Genomic DNA, 20,232 nt, shown 5'->3' on the forward strand with positions numbered 1-20,232 from the left:
ATAAGCACTCGATAACCAACGGTTATAATTAATGTTGAGAATATGCCGATGGCCATCAGACCAGCTGAAGAGGTGGTGAACTGCTTTAAATTATTAATGATGCTCATCTGAAAAAGAAATCAATTGCTACATTAATATCGGCTGTCAATAATAAAAGTAATGAGATAATATGAGTGTAAATATGAGGATCTGAAAAGTTTTATGTGCATTTAGTTTGTTGTGTACTAACTTTGAGGGTTTGGGTATTAAGTTGTCCGAGGTTTTGGAGTTTTCTTCGCTCTTCCACTTCAAAATAAGTGGTTTCCAAATGTAAACACCACCTAAAAATCCTATCGCAGTTACAACCATTAACTGCTGGGTTGTAACACCACGAGGACGCCTTATTTGCATTATCAATATAAACGAAATAATGTTAAATAACAACCAACATGGATTACAACCGCAACACCATATGATTTCACGGTCACCTAAATACGCGACGCTCAATCACTGAAAGGTAGCATTTTTTGCCCAAGGGGCTGTGCCAAATGATACAAATTTACTATGGTGATATGCATGGTACAATTAAGAGGTAGCGTCATTAGCACAACAATATAATATATAAAAAATCAACTAAGGGACAGGGTCAAAAAAAAATCTACCCCAACGAGACTAACTTGATTGACAAATGCTGCAGATGTCAAAGTGGTTTCAGAAATAAACGTTTTATCAAGGCGTATTTAATAAGGTGGCTGCATCTGCGAATTGCTGCATCTGCGAATTGCTGCATCAAAACATTTTTTTGGGAACTTGATATGTCAAAATGTGTAGGCAAGGCGAATAAAATTCTATTCGGCGTGACATTTAAAATTTTCGGCAAATTTGTTTCATCCAATCAGAATATTTGAATTTGTTTTTGAGTCAAGCAGTTGTATCAATAATGAAGAAATAAAATTACAAAGCTACCAATAGCACGTGAAGCGTTTAAACCATTAATGTCCAAAAACAATATATCTTCCTATGCCGACGCGTGAAGCCGAGAATAGTCTAGTAAAGAATAAGAAATCAATAGGTGAACTTCGGAAAACCTAAAAACAATTAAAAATTCATCGGGATAACGATTAAAGCAAAATGTTGGCTAAAAAGAAGTTTTTGGTACAAAGTTTGCTTTCGCCACTGCCGCATAACAGCAACAAACAAATGAAATGCAAATAGTAAAGAATATCAATCACAATATAATGATGCTCAAGCTGAAGGTTTGCTTAGCAAAACCTAACGTATCAAGTGGTGGAGTTATTAACAAAGCTAATTTGCATTAACTTCATTATTTATAATTTACAACGACAATAGTAACCGAAAAACCAATGAAGAAATGAAGTTTCAAATTATTTGTTAATTCATAAATTTACGTTGTTTTTGTGCGGCAAATTCAAAATTGTTTTGACGCATCAAATTCTATCACCTGGGCTGATGCGGCCAACTGTTTAAAACGCCATGCGTTTTACAATTTATCTTCTTCAAATGTGTTTTAAGTTTTATTTTCATCATTATAACATTGTTTTTTTGATTATGTGTGGAATATCGGATCAAATAAAACATCGATCTTAGAAAAAAAATCACATCTGTGTTAACAGGCAGGGTCGATTATGGATGGCGACCCAACTTTAGTTGCGTTGCAAACGGCCAAATTCGTTGTCAAGGGGCCAAATTTCGTAGTAGCTGAACTTTAAAAATACTGATATTAAATGAAATTGACAAAAATGGCCAACTTTATGCTAATTTTTACTTCGTGGTGCTGTCAACTGTAGTCAAGTTGCAATACATAGTCGACCCATTAGATTTATTGCAAAATCAAAACAAAAACAGAAAAATTTAACTTATCTGTTCGCATGACCTCACCTTATAGGTGCATCTTAGTGACTGTTGAGAAAAAAATACATTTTGCTGTGCCAAACACTAGCGCGAACAGAAATGGTCCGGATTCACTAATAGAAGATAAGGTCACTTGCGAAAACATAAAGTGGATAGGCACCATCAAAATCATTTAAGATGCCAAATCTGCCGAATAAAAATGACATCAAAAGGGAGTAAACGTCAGGATTCATTGAATAAGGTTAAGATAAGCGGTCAGCCGACATACAATTTTTTTATTTTTTGCCAGTACTTGTCAATGAGGATGTCGATTTGTTCTCTTTTAAGTTTCATTCTTTACGTTTTCTCCTATTTGATGACTTTTCATTCAGGCATGTTTTACATCCCTAATGATGTTCATGGGGCCTATCCACTTTATGTTTTCGCAAGTGACCTAACCTTCTATTAGTGAACCCTGAATAAACGTAAAAAAAGAATGAATGTAAAAAGAGAACAAGTTGACATCCACAAGGTTAAGTACGTCTGATCGCGTGGGTTAACCTTGTTCAGTAAATCCTGAGAAATGGCTAGAAATGTCTAATTTGACTCAAATTAAAGACGTCTCAAAAAATACGATTTGGTGCAAAAAATTACAAAAAAACCTGGAAGTCGTTTAGTGCTGCAATCGGTACTATTTAGTACTCTATATATGTATGTTTTTATTGAGTTTTATTCGTTTTCGATTATAATTGAATAGATTTATTGATAATATAAAAATATATTTACAACTATTATGGTCTCGTTCTAACACACAATGGTACTTGGCTACATTCTTAACAATGTGAAGTGTATATGTATGGAATACAAAACAAGAGTAGAAGGGCTGGCTCGCGGTACTATATAGTACTTCCTTTGTTATTTGAGCTAGAGCTCCGAATTTTGATACTTAGGTACACCATGGCAACCTTAATTGGGAGACTATATATGTTTTTGAAAATCTGTACACCCAGGAACTAAAAATTACCAAAAAGATACTAAGGCACAGGGCGAACGGAAAGAGCAAGATTTTCGAAATTTGGCTTAAAAGATTGATGTTAGAAAAAAATTGAGGGGAAAGAAAAATTTAAAGAAGTTGGTACCAATTATTACTTTCTTTACCGATTGAGCTAGAACTCTGAATTTTGGCATGTAGGAAATATATGATGGGCGATTAACCGATTTTTTCAAATGTACCAAAATGAACCAAATTTTGTAACGATCTACCATATAATGGCCCTATTCCCCTTGGAACTGGCTACCTAGTAGCCCCAGCCGTGCTCAGTCTTGGGGGCGTTCTTTCTCCAACAGAAATAGGCATGGATGCGATTACATAAAGAAAATTTTAGGTAGCTCTTGAAAACTAATAGACAGATGGAAAGGAAAAGCATAGATAGTTAAAGAAGGAGAATGACGTTATTATGAAGGTGTGACACCAGATGTCAATTGGTCACATTGTATCTTACACCCACCCTGCCGTACAGAAAAGTATCTAAATACCTAACTGCCCTCCAGAGTGTCCTTTAGCGTGAGAACCGAACCTTTCGTGAATAAAAACTTTCGTTTACAAAAACATTGTGATATATATTAAAGAAATTATTAATAGTACATAAGATTGATTAAGGGAGAGATTAATTAGAATGCAGTAATTCAATAACAATAAATGGAAAATAAAATGTGTATTAGTGTGTAATGAAAAATTAAAAGCAGTATAAATTAGTAATGTAAATGTCTGAAAGTATTTCTAATTCCTAATTGAAATGATATGAATTTAATTTAGTAAATCTTATTGAAATGCTATAGAGATAAAATGATTGTTTTGTTTTAAAAGTTCGAGCATTCCAAACCGTTAACAAATGAAAGTGATAATAAACAATGACTTACCACAATTGTCCCACGTTGTCATCTGGCCAGTTGACGATCGTTGTTGACATGGTAGTTTAGTATGGCAAAAGAGGGCTTAAAGTTTTGAGATGCTCGAGTACAATTGGTTAAAGATGAATATGTGTAGTAAATAAGGTGAAAACTTAATCTATTTCAATGAGGTAAATTCCTGTTTAAGCTCCATTAAAACTTGATATGACATTAAATTGAAATTTAATTTTTTCTTAGATTTTCTTGTCAAAATGTTCCAAAAACGTTCCATCCATTGATGGAATAGTAAAATCCGGGTAGTGTTCTGGTACCCTTAAGGATACCAGAACTATGTATATGACTGTCCTAGTTAGTTGTAGGGAGATACACAATTATTGCCACAATAAATTTTTGCAATCTCCAACAATCCAATTGAAATAAATTTGAAAACTTCCTTGAAGCGGAAAAAGAACCTTTGAACCAAAATGCTGTACTCAAAATGTGCACCCAAATATGCTTTTAATGGGGCTGTCCGCCCTTATGAGATGGATTGCGATTCTTAAACTCTCCCAAACAGATATCCAAATGAGGCAATTCCTTGCTCTTTCTGCTAAACTTCCTTAGCAATCGATAATGGGGCTGTCCGCCCTTATGAAATGGATTGCGATACTAAAACTCGCCAAAACAGATATCCAAATGAGGCAATTCCTTGCTCTTTCTGCTAAACTTCCTTAGCAATCGATATATTAATTCCTATTAGGAGAAATAATTCTGGAATGGTTCCTCCTTCAAATTTTATATTTGAGAAAATCTTTCTTATTATCACGACTGAACAGTTTGAAATTTGAATTCAAAATGAAAAATTATATACACCAAAAATGAAATTCAGTCTGACATTTCTTTTAAAGAAAAAGTTTTAAAATAAAATATTCGGCCTACTACAATTTTCTGTCATTTGGACATAGAAAGTTCCATATCAATAAACCATATGTACACTACAGGATACAGGTGCACTTTGGCGGTATATACCAAGCGACACAAAATTCTTAAATTTAGATATTAAAACGTACAAAATGGTACTGTGATCACAGATCGAGTTCAGCTCTCAGAACGAGGATACATTACTCATTGAAAATATTTAATTTTCCTTACAGATTGAGCTACAGCAATAAAAAAGGGGGTACAGTAAATCCGGCGGCTAGATATTTTTAAAATTGGAATATTTAGGTACGAAAACGTTCAATCTTTCTTTACTGATTGAGCTAGAGCTGAAATTTGGGACACAGGTTCACCTTTAGTTTATATTTTAATCTAAATGGTTGTTGTTGTTGTTGTAGCAGTTTATTGTGTACTATCTTTCGTCTGCTTGATTCTGTTGAGTGTCAAGACCCAGGAACTCCGCGACTAAGATGGGGTGCGTCCACAGGGATCTGGGTCTGAGTCGAGTGGGTCTGGCCGGACAATTAAACAGGTGACGTGTATCGTGCGGTCCCTGGTTACAATCGGGACATACATCTTGCACGCCGGCATCAATCCTAGCTCTGTGGGAATTGAGGCGACTGCATCTGCCGGAACGTAATTGAGCCAGAACCACTCTGGTTTGCCGGGGAAGGTCGATTTCTTCGGGTGCAATGAGTGGCGGTCGTTCTCCAAGGACTACATTCACCCGGTAGCCAATTAACGCGTTTGCTACCGTGTCTGCATGAATGTTGTTCAGACCCGCTTGATATGCCGCTTGATCTAGAGGTTATCTCTTGTAGTTGATAACCTCTAGATCAAGCGCTTGACGTGACCACACTGGCGCTGCATAACTTACTACAGACCGGCCAATTGCTTTGTACGTGGTCAACAAGGTTTCTTTGTCTGCACCCCAAGTGCTGCCAGCGAGTGACTTGAGGACCTTGTTTCTACTTTTGACTTTATTGCAGATTGCTGTGGCATGTGGGGAGAAAGTGTAGGAGCTGTCAAATGTGACGCCAAGTATTTTGGGACACTTGATGGTCGGAATCATTTCTCCATCGACCATCACAGTCAGCTCAGTATTCACCTCACGCGTATTTGTCGTGAACAGTGTGGCTGAAGATTTGGTGGCGGATATCTTCAGATTTCTTGCAGCGAAATATGAGGCAAGCTCGTTGAGGTAGACGTTCAACCTATCGCAGATGTCATCAATGGGTGGAGAATCTGATGCCATGATCGTACAATCGTCCGCATATGATACGATCTCTATGCCGTCTGGAGGAGGTGGGATGGAGGATAGGTAGAGGTTAAACAGAGCCGAAAATATCACCCCACCTTGGGGAACTCCCTGTTTCACTCTACGGTGTTTTGACTTCTTATCCCTAAATTCCACAAATGACTGGCGGCCACACAGATAATTCGCGACCCAACGTTTCAGGCCTGGCTGGAGGGACGTGTTGGCGATGTCCTCAAATAATTTGGCATGGCTGACCGTGTCGAATGCCTTAGATAGGTCCAGTGCCACGAGGACCGTCCCTTCACATGGCCTGGGTTGATTGAAGCCACGGCAAATGTGTGTGGTGATGGCATGCAAAGCTGTTGTTGTGCTGTGTAGTCTCCGAAATCCGTGTTGATGCTCGGCGAATGGAAATTCTCCTACGAGGCTCGGGAGGAGTAATGCCTCAAGCGTCTTAGCCACTGGTGAGAGAAGGGAGATCGGTCTGTACGACTCCCCCAAACTCGGGTCTTTTCCAGGCTTCAGTAGCGGGATCACTCTGCCCATTTTCCAGACATCGGGAACTATTAGAGTGTTCAATGACAGGTTAAGGACAGTGGTAAGGTACTCAACTCCAGGTAAATCCAGATTCTTCAGCGTCAATGTAGAGATTCCGTCGGGGCCCAACGCCTTGGAAGATTTGGCGCCACGGATGACATTCGTAACTTCGCCCACGGTAAATTGTGATGGCTGTTCATCGGCTCGGAGACCACGAATACGGCGAATGGCTCTCCTCCTTGCCCTGTCTCTCTCAGGATGCACAATAAATTGACGGTTGAACAACCTGGCGCATCTCTTCGGATCAGTCACGGTTATCTCGCCAAAAGTGACTGAGGTCCTGTCGTCCCGTCTACCGGGGTTCGAGAGAGACTTAACAGTGGCCCACAGTTTGCCTGCACCGGTGCCTAAGTTACATTGCTCCAAGTGTTCCAGCCACAAATTCCGCTTATGTTCGTTGACTACCCTGTTTATTTCCAGATTCAGCTCGCTGATTCTGGGGTTAGCGGGGTCCATAGCACGAATCCCGTCACGCTCGTCTGCGAGTACCACTGCTTGCGCCGGGAAATTGGGTCGCACTTGCGGTATTCGACCGGCTGGTATAAAGCGAGCGGCTGCTGCGTTGATGATGTCTCGGAATTTCCTCTCGGCCACAAGCACATCAGAGGGGGGTGGCAGTTCATTGAAGCGGCGATTGGTATACTCTCTGAAGCCAGTCCAATTGGCCTTCTTGTAGTTGATGAACGTTCGGCGCTCAGAGGTTATGAAGTCGGGTGGTCGGTCGATGGTGAGGATTATGGGGAGGTGGTCTGACCCCAAAGAGATGACGGCTTGCCAGGATACGTCACTCAGGAGATCAGGGGATGCGATTGAGATGTCTGGCGAGCTGCTGCACCTCCTTGTAATCCTAGTGGGGGCATCCTCATTCACCGTGCAAAACGTGGAGCTATCTATCTGCTCTGCCAAAGCTATGCCACGCTGGTCGTTACCTAGGGGAGAATGCCATGACGAGTGATATGCATTAAAATCCCCCAGAACCAGACGACTATGGCCAGATAGCAACCCACTTATGTCGGGGTTGTAGGCCAGGCCATTAATCGGGACACAGCTACCAACCGGCGGTATATACACGTTGTATATCTCTATCTCGGCAGTACCAGACCTGACTGCTACTCCCATACATTCCATGTATGGGTCACTAGCGTCAAGCGCAGGCGAAATAGGTCTATACTGCACGGAATGGTGTATAACGAAGGCCAATCCCCCACCTCCATTCCTTGAGCGATCCTTACGTAGCACATTGTAGCCGTGACAACTGTGCAAGCTGCAGGTGTTAGTCAGCTTTGTCTCCTGGATCGCTGCGACCGATATGCTCTTCCGACTCATAAAATCTACAATCTCATCAATCTTGCCACGCAGTCCGTTGCAGTTTAACTGCAAGAACGATACACTTCCCGGCACTGGCCTGGCAAAAGTAGGGCTAGGGTGCTGTCGTTGCGTAAATTGCCATACGGGAGAGGTCGGGGGGGTCCATAGTCCGACGACGAGGACGCCAAAGGCGACGACAGCGACGCTTGTGACCCACTGCTGGCTATGTTCGCACAGCACCTAGCGACATAGCCAGTATGACTATACTCCCGTAGCGAAGTTAGGCCAGAGCAAGAACGGAAATGTATCCACTCCAAGCACCGGTTACACCTCACCGACACTGACCGATGATGAAGGTGGTTCTGGCAAACCGAACAGAACCAGGGTCTGGGGTTCTTTTCAATCCCGGCACGGACCAGAAGCGTACGGAGAAGGCACTCCGGGATGTGCCTTTCCCATGACGAAAAAAGACGAACACGTACACTGAGGCGGCAGCCCTTGCCGATGAAGATTCCATCGGGTCAATCCGGTGCGTACAACCGGCTGCCATGGGATTAAATGGTATTTTTTTACGTTCCAAGCGCCTCGATCTTCTGCCCTCATTTTATAATCTCTGACACCAAGTTGCGAAGGGTGTCCCACCAATTGATCTTTCCATCGGGCTTTTGGTTATTGTTATTGTTGTTGTTGTTGTAGTAGCAGTGTGTGGTACACTGAGGCGGCAGCCCTTGCCGATGAAGGAATTCATCGGGTCAATCCGGTACGTACAACCGGCTGCCTACTTTAAATATTACATATTACTAAAGAATATTTCTTCCACACAAAAAAAAATCAAACAATAACCAATTTCAAAACATTGCATATGAAGTTATTGTTATTGTTGTAGCCACATGTGGAGGTGGCGATCCTCGTCAAGCTCCTGTATGTGAGCAAGCTCGTTTCGGTCCAAAGGACTGATCGCCGCCAGAACAAGGGGCCATTGGTAAGTTAAAGGTGGCCATTGGCTTCAAATACCTTTGAACGTATTGTGATGTCGAAAGTGACTTTGTAGTCAACAAAGAGATGGTAGGTGTTGATTTGTCCTTCTCGGGCCTTTTCCTGATTTTGCGCAGTGTGAATATCTGGTCCATGGTGGATTTACCAGGTCTAAAGACGCATTGATAGGGCCCAAATATTTTATGGGCTTTACGTTTTAATCTTTCACACAGTGCGCTCGAGAGTATCTTGTATGCGATGGGAAGGAGACTTATTCCTCTGCAGTTGGCACATTCCGTCTTGTCTCCTTTTTTGTGTACGAGACATAGTATGTTGAGGTTCCAATCATCGGCTATGCGTTCTTCTAGCAAGATCGCGCAGACAAGCTGATGTATACGCCTGATCAGCGTTTCCGGTCTTAAATAGTTCAGCAGGCGGGCAACCCGTCGGCTCGTGCTGTCCTGTTGTTCTCCAGTCGGGTAAGAGCTACTTGGACCTCATTCTGACTAGGAGGTAAACATTCTATATTATCATCAGAAATTGGTTCTGTGGTATCCTCTACGCCGCCATCGTCGGCTTGGTAAAATGTTCTTTCCATATCCTCAGAACACTATCTGTATCAATTAACAGATTTCCTTCTTTGGCTCTGCAGGAGGATGTGCCGGTACCAAAGCCATTTCTCTCCATGCTCAGACGGGTGCGAACGTTTGCTGCAACACGGCAATGATCCGAATATATGTTTACTCCTCGGATCGATCGTACATCTAACACGCTGGATGAATGCCTTCCATCTATTACAACATGATCAATTTTGGTTGCGGCTGTGTGAATCCTTCGGTGCTGCTAACTACCATGTCCTTTACCGCAGCGAAATCTATTAGCTTCAATCCATTATGGGAAGTTTCTCCGCGTGGGCTAAATATTCCGACTGTTGGACCAAAGATATTTCTTTCCCTATCTCCCAGAACGATTTGAATATTATGCGCCGGGCAGCAGTATTCCCTCTCTAGGCGCTCATAGAAATTATCCTTGGTCTGCTCGTCGTTGTCTTCCCTCGGGGCTTGGCACAAATAAAGCTGATATTGAAGAATTTGGCTTTTATGTGGATTGTTGCTAGCCTCCCATCCGCGGGAGTGAAGCAGACGCCATTCCCGGTCCATCGCACTTCCTGTAAGGTGGTAATATCTGCCTTGTACTTCTCATACAGTTCTCAAATTGGGATAAACTTACATTTTGTGTTTTTTATATCCGTACACCTCGGTACTTAAAGTTACAAAATACAACACATTCTTTACGCATTAAACTACAGCTCTTAAATTTGAGATAGCGGTTAACCTAGAGAGTATATAGAGGTACACTTTCATACACTAAGGTACTAAAACGTGCAAAATGGTACATTCTTTAGAGATTGAGCTACAGCTCTAAAAATCGGGATACATTACATCTTGACTGTACTTATCGGGCGACAAAAAGATTTTTTAGAATTTTAGGTCTTAAAACATACAAAATGTTACTTTCTTCACGGACTAGGCTTAAGATTCTCAAGTTGGGATGCAGTTACATTTTGACATTGGGTGTAGCTTCGGGTGTAACAAATCATTAAATTTTGCACGGATGTAGGTCTTGGGTTACGAGATAAGACGGGGTTTGGTGATATTCGTACGTTAAGGTACTAAAAATTAGTAAATAGTACAAAATTGTGAATGTTTGTGCAGGCCGAATCGAAATAGAAGAATGAATTTGGGAACATAAAAAGCGTCTAGAGAAAAAAAGATTTGGAGAAAAAAAAAAATCCAAAATAGTATCCGAAGTGGAAGACATTAGCATTTAGTGTCGCAATTGGTACTATTTGGGGCTTTCTTTTCGGATTGAGCTTAAGATCTGAATTTTGGAACTTACACTGATAAAAATAATGTTGAGAACCAACATCTTTTGTCGAACAACCACCACAAAATTTGTTAATTTTCCTGCAACAATTTATTTTGAATCTCAACGACGCAAAGCAAAAAAAAAAACAATAATAATAACAAATTATTATTATTCATAAGCAACAAAACAAAACCATTAAACACCACAGCACATGTGCTTCGGTGTGAAGTGGTGGTTTGTTTTATTTTCTTAGCTTGGCACGCGCTGCTTATTCTCGTTTCTTAACTACTTGCTCTTGGATTTTTCTCCGTAACGCATTTTACTATTACTCCTCCAAAAACAATTGCCGCCGCTGAAGTTTGAACTCTTGTTTGGAATTCAATAAGCATTACTGCACAGTTATACAATAGATGTCTCAATGAAATTCGATTATAAAAAAAAAATTAAAATACATACACTTAAAAACATATTTTAAAACGAAACACATTTTTTATGTTTTTTTTTTTTTTTAAATAATTTAAAAAAAAAAAATAAAAAAAAAATTGTATGACCGGCCGGAGGAGGATTTGAACCTGGGTTTGCAAATCATGAATGGCACTGGTGTCTGGTGTGCTACATGGTAGTACGCGTATTTTAACAACTAACTCATCAAAAGAATTAATCGAAAATCTACAAAAGTTCAACTTTAATGTCTTGTATTCAACCCTAAAATTAGTTGAGAAATTTGTAGTTGGTTCTTTCTTGGAGTTATTTTTTCTGTGTAGGTATATTATGACAACCTAAAACCTAAATTTGGTGACTATATGCGTTCTTGGAAATTTGTACAAAAGTACCAAAACGGTGCGAAACAGTAGAACATCATACAAGGCGTAGCTAGAACTCCGAAATTTGACTTATATGATGCTGTTGCGAAAAAATGAAGGCGAAAAGAAAAGCTTTGCAAAATAGTCTTCGAAATGAGAGAAAACGAATTTTAAGTATCGCAATTGGTACCATGTGGTACTTTCCTTACGAATTGGGCTAGAGTTCTGAAATTTTGTATGTAGGTACAACTAAGAAATGCATGTTGCCTGGCAATAATTTTTTTTCACAATTCGTAATTGGTACCATTTAGCACTTTATTTATGGATTAAGCTACAACTCTCAAAAGTGGGAAAAATTGGCAGTATATATGCGGCAACTATAAGAATTTTTGAAATTCCTACATTTAGGTACTAAAATGTACTAAATGGTAATTTCATTACAGACTGAGTTACAGCTCTCAAAATGGGAAAGAGTTATGCCTTAACTGCATAAGTCTGGCGACTAGATTTTTTTTGATATTCGTATATTTAAGTACTGAAACGTACAAAATAGAACTTTCTTGTGAACTGCTAAGCAAATGTGTTTTTTGATTTTTTTTAAATCGCACATTTAAGTAGTAAAAAGTACAATGACGAAATTTCTTGTGAACTGTTAATGCTATTGCAATAAATGTTAACGGTTTAAGTCGATTTGAAAGCTGTTCGTCATATGAGCAAAGCATATGCAATATGAAAGTTTGTGATTTTCTTGATATAAAGAATTTGTTACTTTTGCATAAATTAATATATGAAATATTATTAAGCAATATCTTAATAACGCAATCTTGTTATTGAACACTCTGCCCTCACTAATTCAATCTATTGGCAACGTGATTTCATTTAAAAAGGCTATCATGAAAAATCTTTAAATACAATAATATTAATGTTGATAAAGTCTTAAAGGAGACCACCGTGGCACAGAGGTTAGCATGACGCTGAACGTTTGGGTTCGAATCCTGGCGACACCATCTGAGAAAAAATTTTCAGCGGTCGTTTTCCCCTCCTAATGCTGGCAACATTTGTGAGGTACTATGTTATGTAAAACTTCTCTCCAAAGAGGTGTCGCACTGTGGCACGCCGTTCGGACTCGGCTATAAAAAGGAGGCCCCTTATCACTGAGCTTTAACTTAAATCGGACTGCACTCATGGATATGTGAGAAGTTTGCCCCTGTTTCTTAGTGGAATGTTCATGGGCAAAATTTGCAATTTGCAAAGTCTTAAATAATCTTCATATTGTTGTTGTAGCCACATTTTCATGTGGAGGTGGCGATCCTCGCCAAGCTCTTATAGGTGAGCAAGCTCGTTCCGGTCCAAAGGATCGATCGCCGCGGGTACAGGGTGGCCATTGGTTATTTAAAGGTGCCAATTGCTCGCCTTGTCATATCGAGCATCATAGGCACTCAGTAATTGTGCAAGAGCCGGTGCCACCCGAACTCTTACTAAGACTCCGCTCGATACGGTTGATTGTCCGCGAATGTCGTTGCAGCTACTCCGCATGGAGCATTCCACTATCCGCAGGCAACCTGTGGACGCGCCCGGTAGCTCGCAGCTAAGATTCACGTGACAGCAATTAACATCGCACAGATCGGAGCTATGTTTCAGCTTGTGCGTTGCTCAGAAAACCAGTTTTAAAAAAATTTGCCAATAAAAAAACTTTAAAAAAAAGTTTGAAAACGCAAATGCTGTTTCCACATATCGAAAATTAGTAAAGAAGCACACAAGACCGAAGCGTTTGGAGAAATTTATTTCGTTCGTAAGCAATATGCACGTAAATAAGATATTATTCCCCAATGAACGTAAAAAACAATTCAATCCAGGTGTATGTAGTATGTTGGCTACATATAGAATACAGCTCCCAAAATAAATGACCACAAATAAAGATGGAGAAACAAACAATGACTTTCCATTTTCACTTCACTGCAGAATGCTACTCTTCATGTCAGACAATCCCTATACATGAGTATTGCGAGTGTTTTTAAATAAACAAATATGATAAGAGATTTCATCCTCCGCTGACAAAGACGATTTGTTTGCTTCGGCAAGGTAGCGGGATTCTCCGCATAACTTTTACAGAGACAACCGCTTTACACAAACATTATGTGTATGTATGTGTGTATGCATATAGCACCTACAGCCAAACATATGAGTAATAAGCAACAAAAATACATGTCGGAGAGGAAAGAAAACTGGTTTTAAATGCAAATTCTCAGGCTGAGATGAAAGCATTTACAATCTAAACTTTAAGTGAAAAAGACCGACACGAGCTCAAAGCGTAAAGCACTAGGCGCAGTTTAAAGACGGCAAAGAAAATACATAAAGGAACACATTTTAAGATAGTGAAAAAATACATTCATATAAATAAAATGATAACAAGAGGCAGACACCGTTTGAAAACGTTACTAATTTTTTGTTCGTTTTTAATCTACATCGAAATTGGTAAAGCGAAAAAGGCGCCAGAGACATTGTCAACAACGAGCAGTGCAATTAATGCGGTGACTCCAACGGGAATTTTCAATGTAATACCCCAAACATTTGACACAGGCTATTACGCGTACGATGACTTTGATGACTATGTGCCGTTCAGCAGCGATGCTCATGATCATTTTTCATGGGAGTTATTACGAAATGTTATCAAGGATGAAAAGACCAACGTTGTTATCTCACCTTTTTCGGTGAAGTTACTTTTAGCTCTGTTGGCTGAAGCGGCTGGTAACAATACGCAGACACAAAATGAGTTGGTAAAAACCCTGGAAGTAATTAAATCGCCGGACAATTTGCGTGGTTTTTATAAAAAGATGTTGACATCATTAAAGAAAGAAAATCCATATAACACGTTAAATTTGGAAACGAAAATGTTCACAGATCAGTTTGTTGAACCTAAGCAGAGATACGCAGCAATGTTGGCAACTTTCTATGGTACAGAGATTGAACGCCTTAATTTCATGGATACCCAAGCGTCCGCAGACCACATCAATGGATGGTGCAGAAATGTGACACACGGTCATTTGCAAAGCCTCGTTACTAAAGAAAGCATCAAGAACAGTGTTATGCTTTTGGTGAATGCCATATACTTTAATGGGCTGTGGCGGCGGCAATTCAATGAGACATTTGATGGTGTGTTCTTTACGACACCCCAAAAACAAACTAGGGTGCAGTATATGGAACAAACGGAATATTTTTACTACTATGATCACAGCTCGTTGAACGTCAAAATTTTGAGATTGCCCTACAAAGGCAAGAAGTTCTCAATGTTCATATTGTTGCCAAAGACTAAGGGGGGTGTGGATGAGCTGATACACGTGTTGCAAAATGACCAAGTCAAGCGTATGCAATTCATGATGGAAGAGGTTAAAATAAAAGTAACGATGCCCAAATTCAAATTTGATTTCGATAAAAATCTTAAAAGCACTATTTCTGCTCTGGGCATAATGGAGATCTTCACGGACGAGGCATCATTGCCAGGTCTCGATAGGGGGGCTACTGTGGCCGGCAAATTAAAAGTGACCAATATCATTCAGAAAGCAGGCATTGACGTAAATGAAAGGGGTACAGAGGCGTTCGCTTCAACAGTTATTGAAATCGGCAATAAATTTGGAGGAGATGCAACTATTGAAGAGTTCAACGTAAATCGACCATTTATTTTCTTTATTGAAGAAGAAGCAACTGGCAGTATAATATTTGCAGGGAAGTTTTTAGAGCCGGGTTTGTAACCCTTTAGATATTTTAAGCCAAATATTTATTTTGAAATTTTAGATTCGTAATATTTGTAAGATTTCAACAAAATAAAATATATACAATTTAAAAAAAAAATAATAAAATTTAAATAATTCCTAACGCAGTATGTTCGCGATTCACAGTGAAAAGCCGCCCAGTCAAATGCTTTAGCAACAACACACCTTTTGCTGACTTTTAAATGTTTATTGCTATTGTCCGGTCTACACCCGGACAATATCTTGCAATGGAATCCCAATAAAAAAACATATAGGCAACACTCCCATCATATTTTTTACCACCAGCATTAGCTGTGTTCAGGAACTCAAAAATTTCTTCTCCATCGACCATCACTTTCAGCTTCCTACGCAACTCATGCGTGTATGTAGTGAACAATGTGGATGAAGACTTGGTGGCAGATATCTTCAAACTTCTTGCAGCGAAATAAGAGGTAAGTTCATTGAGGTAGATGTTGAACCTCTCTCAGATGTCATCAATGGGTGCAGGCCTGATGTCATGATCGTACAATCGTACGCCTATGATACGACCTCTATTCTGTCTGAAGGGGGTGGAATGGAGGATAGGTAGAGATTAAACAGTGCCGGAGATATCACCCCTTATTTTACATTGATCCAAGTGTTCCAGCCACAAATTCCACCTATGTTCGTTGACTACCCTGTTTATTTCCAGATTCAGTTCGCCGATTCAGGGTTAGTGGGGTCCGTACAACGAATCCCGTCAGGTTCGTCTGCGAGTACCACTGCCTGCACCGAGAAATTGGGTCGCACTTGGGGTATTCGACCGGTTGCTGCGTTAACGATGTCTCGGAATTTCCTCTCGGCAACAAACACATTTGAGGGGGTGTCAGCTTAATGAAGCGGCGATCCAAGTGTTCCAGCTACAAATTCCGCCTATGTTCGTTGACTACCCTGTTTATTTCCAGATTCAGCTCGCTGATGCGGTGGTTAGTGGGGTCCGTACAACGAATCTCATCACGTTCGTCTGCGAGTACCACTGCCTACACCGGGAAATTGGGACGCACTTGGAATATTCGACCGGCTGCTGCGTTAACGATGTCTCGGAATTTCCTCTCGGCAATAAACACATTTGAGGGGGGTGTCAGTTTAATGAAGCCAGCTCAACCGGGCTTCTTCTGATTGATAAACGTCTGGCGCTCAGAGGTTATGAAGTCGGGTGGTCGGTCGATGGTGAGAATTATCGGGAGGTGGTCTGAACCCAAAGAGATGACGACTTGCCAGGATACATCACTCAGGAGACCATGGGATGCAATGGAAATGTCTAGCGAGCTGCTGCACTTCCTCGTAGGGGCCATCCGTATACACCGTGCAAAACGTGGTGCCTTCAATCTGCTCTTCCAAAGCCATGTCACGCTGGTCGTTATCTAGTTCTCCCCTAGGTAATGAAACGTCTCCTAGAACCAGACGGTTATGGCCAGACAGTAGCCCACTTATGTCGGGATTGAAAGCTTGGCCATTAACTTGGCCACTGTTTATCATGTTGGCCCAACTTGACAAACGCTTCGTTCACGCTTTTAATCAATGCCAAATTTCCACTCTATAAAGAACTTAGTAACACAAATGAAATTTTCACAGGTTTTTTTCACTATTTTTTTTATATGGAGCTTCACTCTGAAAACTGAAGTAAATAACCACCTTTACTTAAAAAAGTAATTGCGAAAAATATTGATTTCAACGCGAGAAACAAACTATTGTAGTACCAGCCTATAGTTTTGAAGTTTATGCTGGAAAACTATGTAGGAGACGGGAATTCGGAATATTACGCACCCTGACTAAAAACAGTTGATCTGGTTAGATATAATTAAATCTGGCATCAGATAAAATTGAATCTGAAAAATGGTTATATATTAAATTGGATCAAATTAAATATAAATGTACACTATTAGATACAATTTTATCTCATATTTGTCCCAGACACAATCTGATTTATTTTGATGCAATTATATCTAATAAAGGGTGATTTTTTTGAGGTTAGGATTTTCATGCATTAGTATTTGACAGATCACGTGGGATTTCAGACATGGTGTCAAAGAGAAAGATGCTCAGTATGCTTTGACATTTCATCATGAATAGACTTACTAACGAGCAACGCTTGCAAATCATTGAATTTTATTACCAAAATCAGTGTTCGGTTCGAAATGTGTTCATTCATCGTAACGTTGCGTCCAACAGGATAAGCAATGTAACTTAGGCACCGGTTTAGGCAAGCTGTGGTCTACTGTAAAACACTCTCGAACTCTGGTAGACGGGATGACAAGACTTCAGTTACTTTTGGCGACGTACGATCAGATGCGTCAGGGTGTTCAACCGTCAATTTATTGTGTATCCCGCCGTATCCGTGGTCTTCGAGCCGATGGACAGCGATCACAATTTACTCTGGGCGGAGTTACGAATGTCATCCGTGGAGCCAATCTGGATCTACATGGAGTTGAGTACCTTACTACTGTCTACAACCTGCCTTTGAACACTCTTATAGTTCCCGATGTCTGGAAAATAGGCAGAGTGATCCCGCTACTGAAACCTGGAAAGAAAACGAGCAAGAAGGAGTCGTACAGACCGATATTCCTTCTCACATTAGTGGTCAAGACGCATGAGGGACTACTCCTCCCGATCCTCCCGTTGGACAATTTTCAGTCGCATGCATTCGAAGGTTGCATAGGACTACAACTGCTTTGCATGCCATCACCTTATACAAAATTAGAAACAACGTTCTTGTCGGCTAACAAAGAAACCTTGTTGACCACGTACAAACCAATTGGCCGGTCTGTAGTAAGTTATGCAGCGCCAGTGTGGTCTCGTCAGCTCTGTGGCACGCAGTGGAATAATATTCAGATTTTTCAGAATGCCGCTCTTCGAATTGCGATGGACTGTCTTTTCATGGGACCACCTCCATCAGGAGACGAAAATCCTACCAGTGCGAAGACAAAACTACATGCTGTCCAAGCAATACCTTTTGGGCTATTATCGCAGAAACCATCCAAATCATCATCTTGCGGATAGATTTCCACCGCCCAGAAGCCTTAAGGTAGATCTACACGATCTAGAGCGTGAGGTTCAGAGCTACAAGAGAGAACCTCTAGATCAAGCGGCATATCAACATTCATGCAGACACGGTAGCAGATGCGTTCTAAGCTATATATCCATTTGGCGGGTTTTGGGCGTCCTCCGAGGCACCAGACAATACAACAATAGAAACCATGTTTTGTTTTTGGTGACTGTGAGAGTGCAAAAAAAATTTCGAACGAATTGCATCACTTATATCCGAGATCTGGTGCTTTACAAATTAGGGTAATGAGAAGTGCTTTTTAGGGGAGGAACGGCACCTCAGACATTTCGACTCAAATATGGACAGCAAATTAGTGCTACACTCCCAAATCCCTTTAATTTGAGCCCCACATTGCCATAGTCGGTAAATATGAATCGTTTGGAGGGTGTTTTGGAACTGGGCGGCCACCGGTACTTTGCCTTGAAAATAGATATAAAATTCGTTCTTTACTCCCAAATACCCTTGATTTGAGCTCCATATTGCCATAGTCGGAAAAGAAGTTCTGTTTAGGGGGTGCTTTAGGCCGTACCCCAAACACTTAGCTCCAAAAGTGGATATCAAATTCGTTTTCTACTCTCAAATACCATTTATTTGAGTCCCATATTGACATAATGGGTCAATTAACCTATTTGACATATTTTTAGGAGGAAAAGCGCCACCTAGACTTGAACGCAAATTTTAATGTCATATTCGTAATCTACTCCTAAATACCTTTCATTTACAAATATTTTAGAATTTACTTGTTTGGTCAACGATGGCTTTATGGAACGCTACCAAACGGATACTATCTATACCGATTTTAGTAAAGCATTTGATAAAGTCAACCACAACCTTACGTTAAGAAAAATAGACCTTATTAGTTTTAGTCCCTCTTTACTAAAGTGGATCTGATCATATCTGACTGGACGTACTCAAAGAGTTAAATTTGGTACTGCAGTTACCAAATCAATTGTTGTCTCTTCAGGTGTCCCACAGGGTAGTCATCTTGGCCCTGTGCTGTTTTGTTTGTTCATAAACGATCTCCCTTTTACTTTAAAGCACTCGAATATTTTGATGTATGCAGATGATACAAAGATCTTCAGATCAACGAGAGACTCTGATGAACAGTGTTATCTTCAGTACGACCTTGATACTCTTTACGAATGGTGCAACCAGAAATTTATGGAACATAATATTTCCAAATGCAAACACATATCATTTTCAAGAATAACCTCTCTTAAAACTAGCTACATTTTGGGTTCCAATCAACTTGAAGTAGTCTGTAGCTTTAAAGACCTTGGATTTCTTCAACACATCTCAATGGTTGTAAACAGATTACGTAGTGCTCTTGGCTTCATGAAACGCTGGAGTAAAGAACTTAATGATTTCTCTGTAACGAAAAACGTATATACGTCGCTAGTTAGAAGTAATCTCGAGTACGGTTCAGTGGTATGGGATCCGTACTACAATATTCATTCTGATTTGATAGAATCGGTTCAAAAACAATTTCTACTATTTTGTCTCCGACGAAATGGGTGGGACAGAAGTTCATTACCTTCGTATGAGTACCGATTAAATCTTATAAAGCTTCCTACATTAAAGTCGTAGAACCATGCTAAACATTACTTTTTTTGACTAAATTAATTCATGGCCAAATAGATTCCTGCTTTCTTTTGAGTCGAATTTTCTTTAACGTTCCTATCAGACCTACCAGATATTTTGATCTTTTGAAAATTTCTTATTATAAAACCAGCTATGCTAATAATGATCCTTTTCGGCACCTATGTTATCAATTTAATCAACTGAAAGATATTATAGATCTATCTGAGAATCGAGAAAGTTTAAAAATGAAAATTATATTATTTTTAAATTCTTAGGTTAATATATTTGTAAATATATTTTTATTAGTCTGTAAGGGTATTTATTATCTATAGACTTAAATAAAAAAAA

General features: G+C 39.9%; 2 protein-coding genes across 2 annotated transcripts in view; one reads left to right on the plus strand and one right to left on the minus strand.

Annotated features, from left to right (window-relative positions):
- Window positions 1–20,232, minus strand: part of LOC106093049 (protein cup) — a 153,907-nt gene continuing 133,675 nt past the window's right edge. The window contains exon 7 of the mRNA XM_059365979.1: window positions 1–107. Within this exon, the coding sequence (XP_059221962.1) occupies window positions 94–107 (14 nt within the window). The 3' untranslated portion in view covers window positions 1–93. The remainder of the gene's footprint in view (window positions 108–20,232) is intronic.
- Window positions 13,690–15,305, plus strand: LOC106093048 (serine protease inhibitor 27A). Its single transcript, XM_013260022.2, has one exon. The coding sequence runs from the start codon at window positions 13,872–13,874 to the stop codon at window positions 15,216–15,218; it is 1,347 nt and encodes a 448-aa protein (XP_013115476.1). The 5' UTR covers window positions 13,690–13,871; the 3' UTR covers window positions 15,219–15,305.

The sequence above is a fragment of the Stomoxys calcitrans genome, chromosome 3 (genome assembly GCF_963082655.1).
Source record: "Stomoxys calcitrans chromosome 3, idStoCalc2.1, whole genome shotgun sequence".
NCBI lineage: Eukaryota > Metazoa > Arthropoda > Insecta > Diptera > Muscidae > Stomoxys > Stomoxys calcitrans.

What these genes read in the sequence shown, in the direction of transcription:
- LOC106093048 (XM_013260022.2), top strand. Translation starts at nt 13,872, where the DNA reads ATGATAACAAGAGGCAGACACCGTTTGAAAACGTTACTAATTTTTTGT.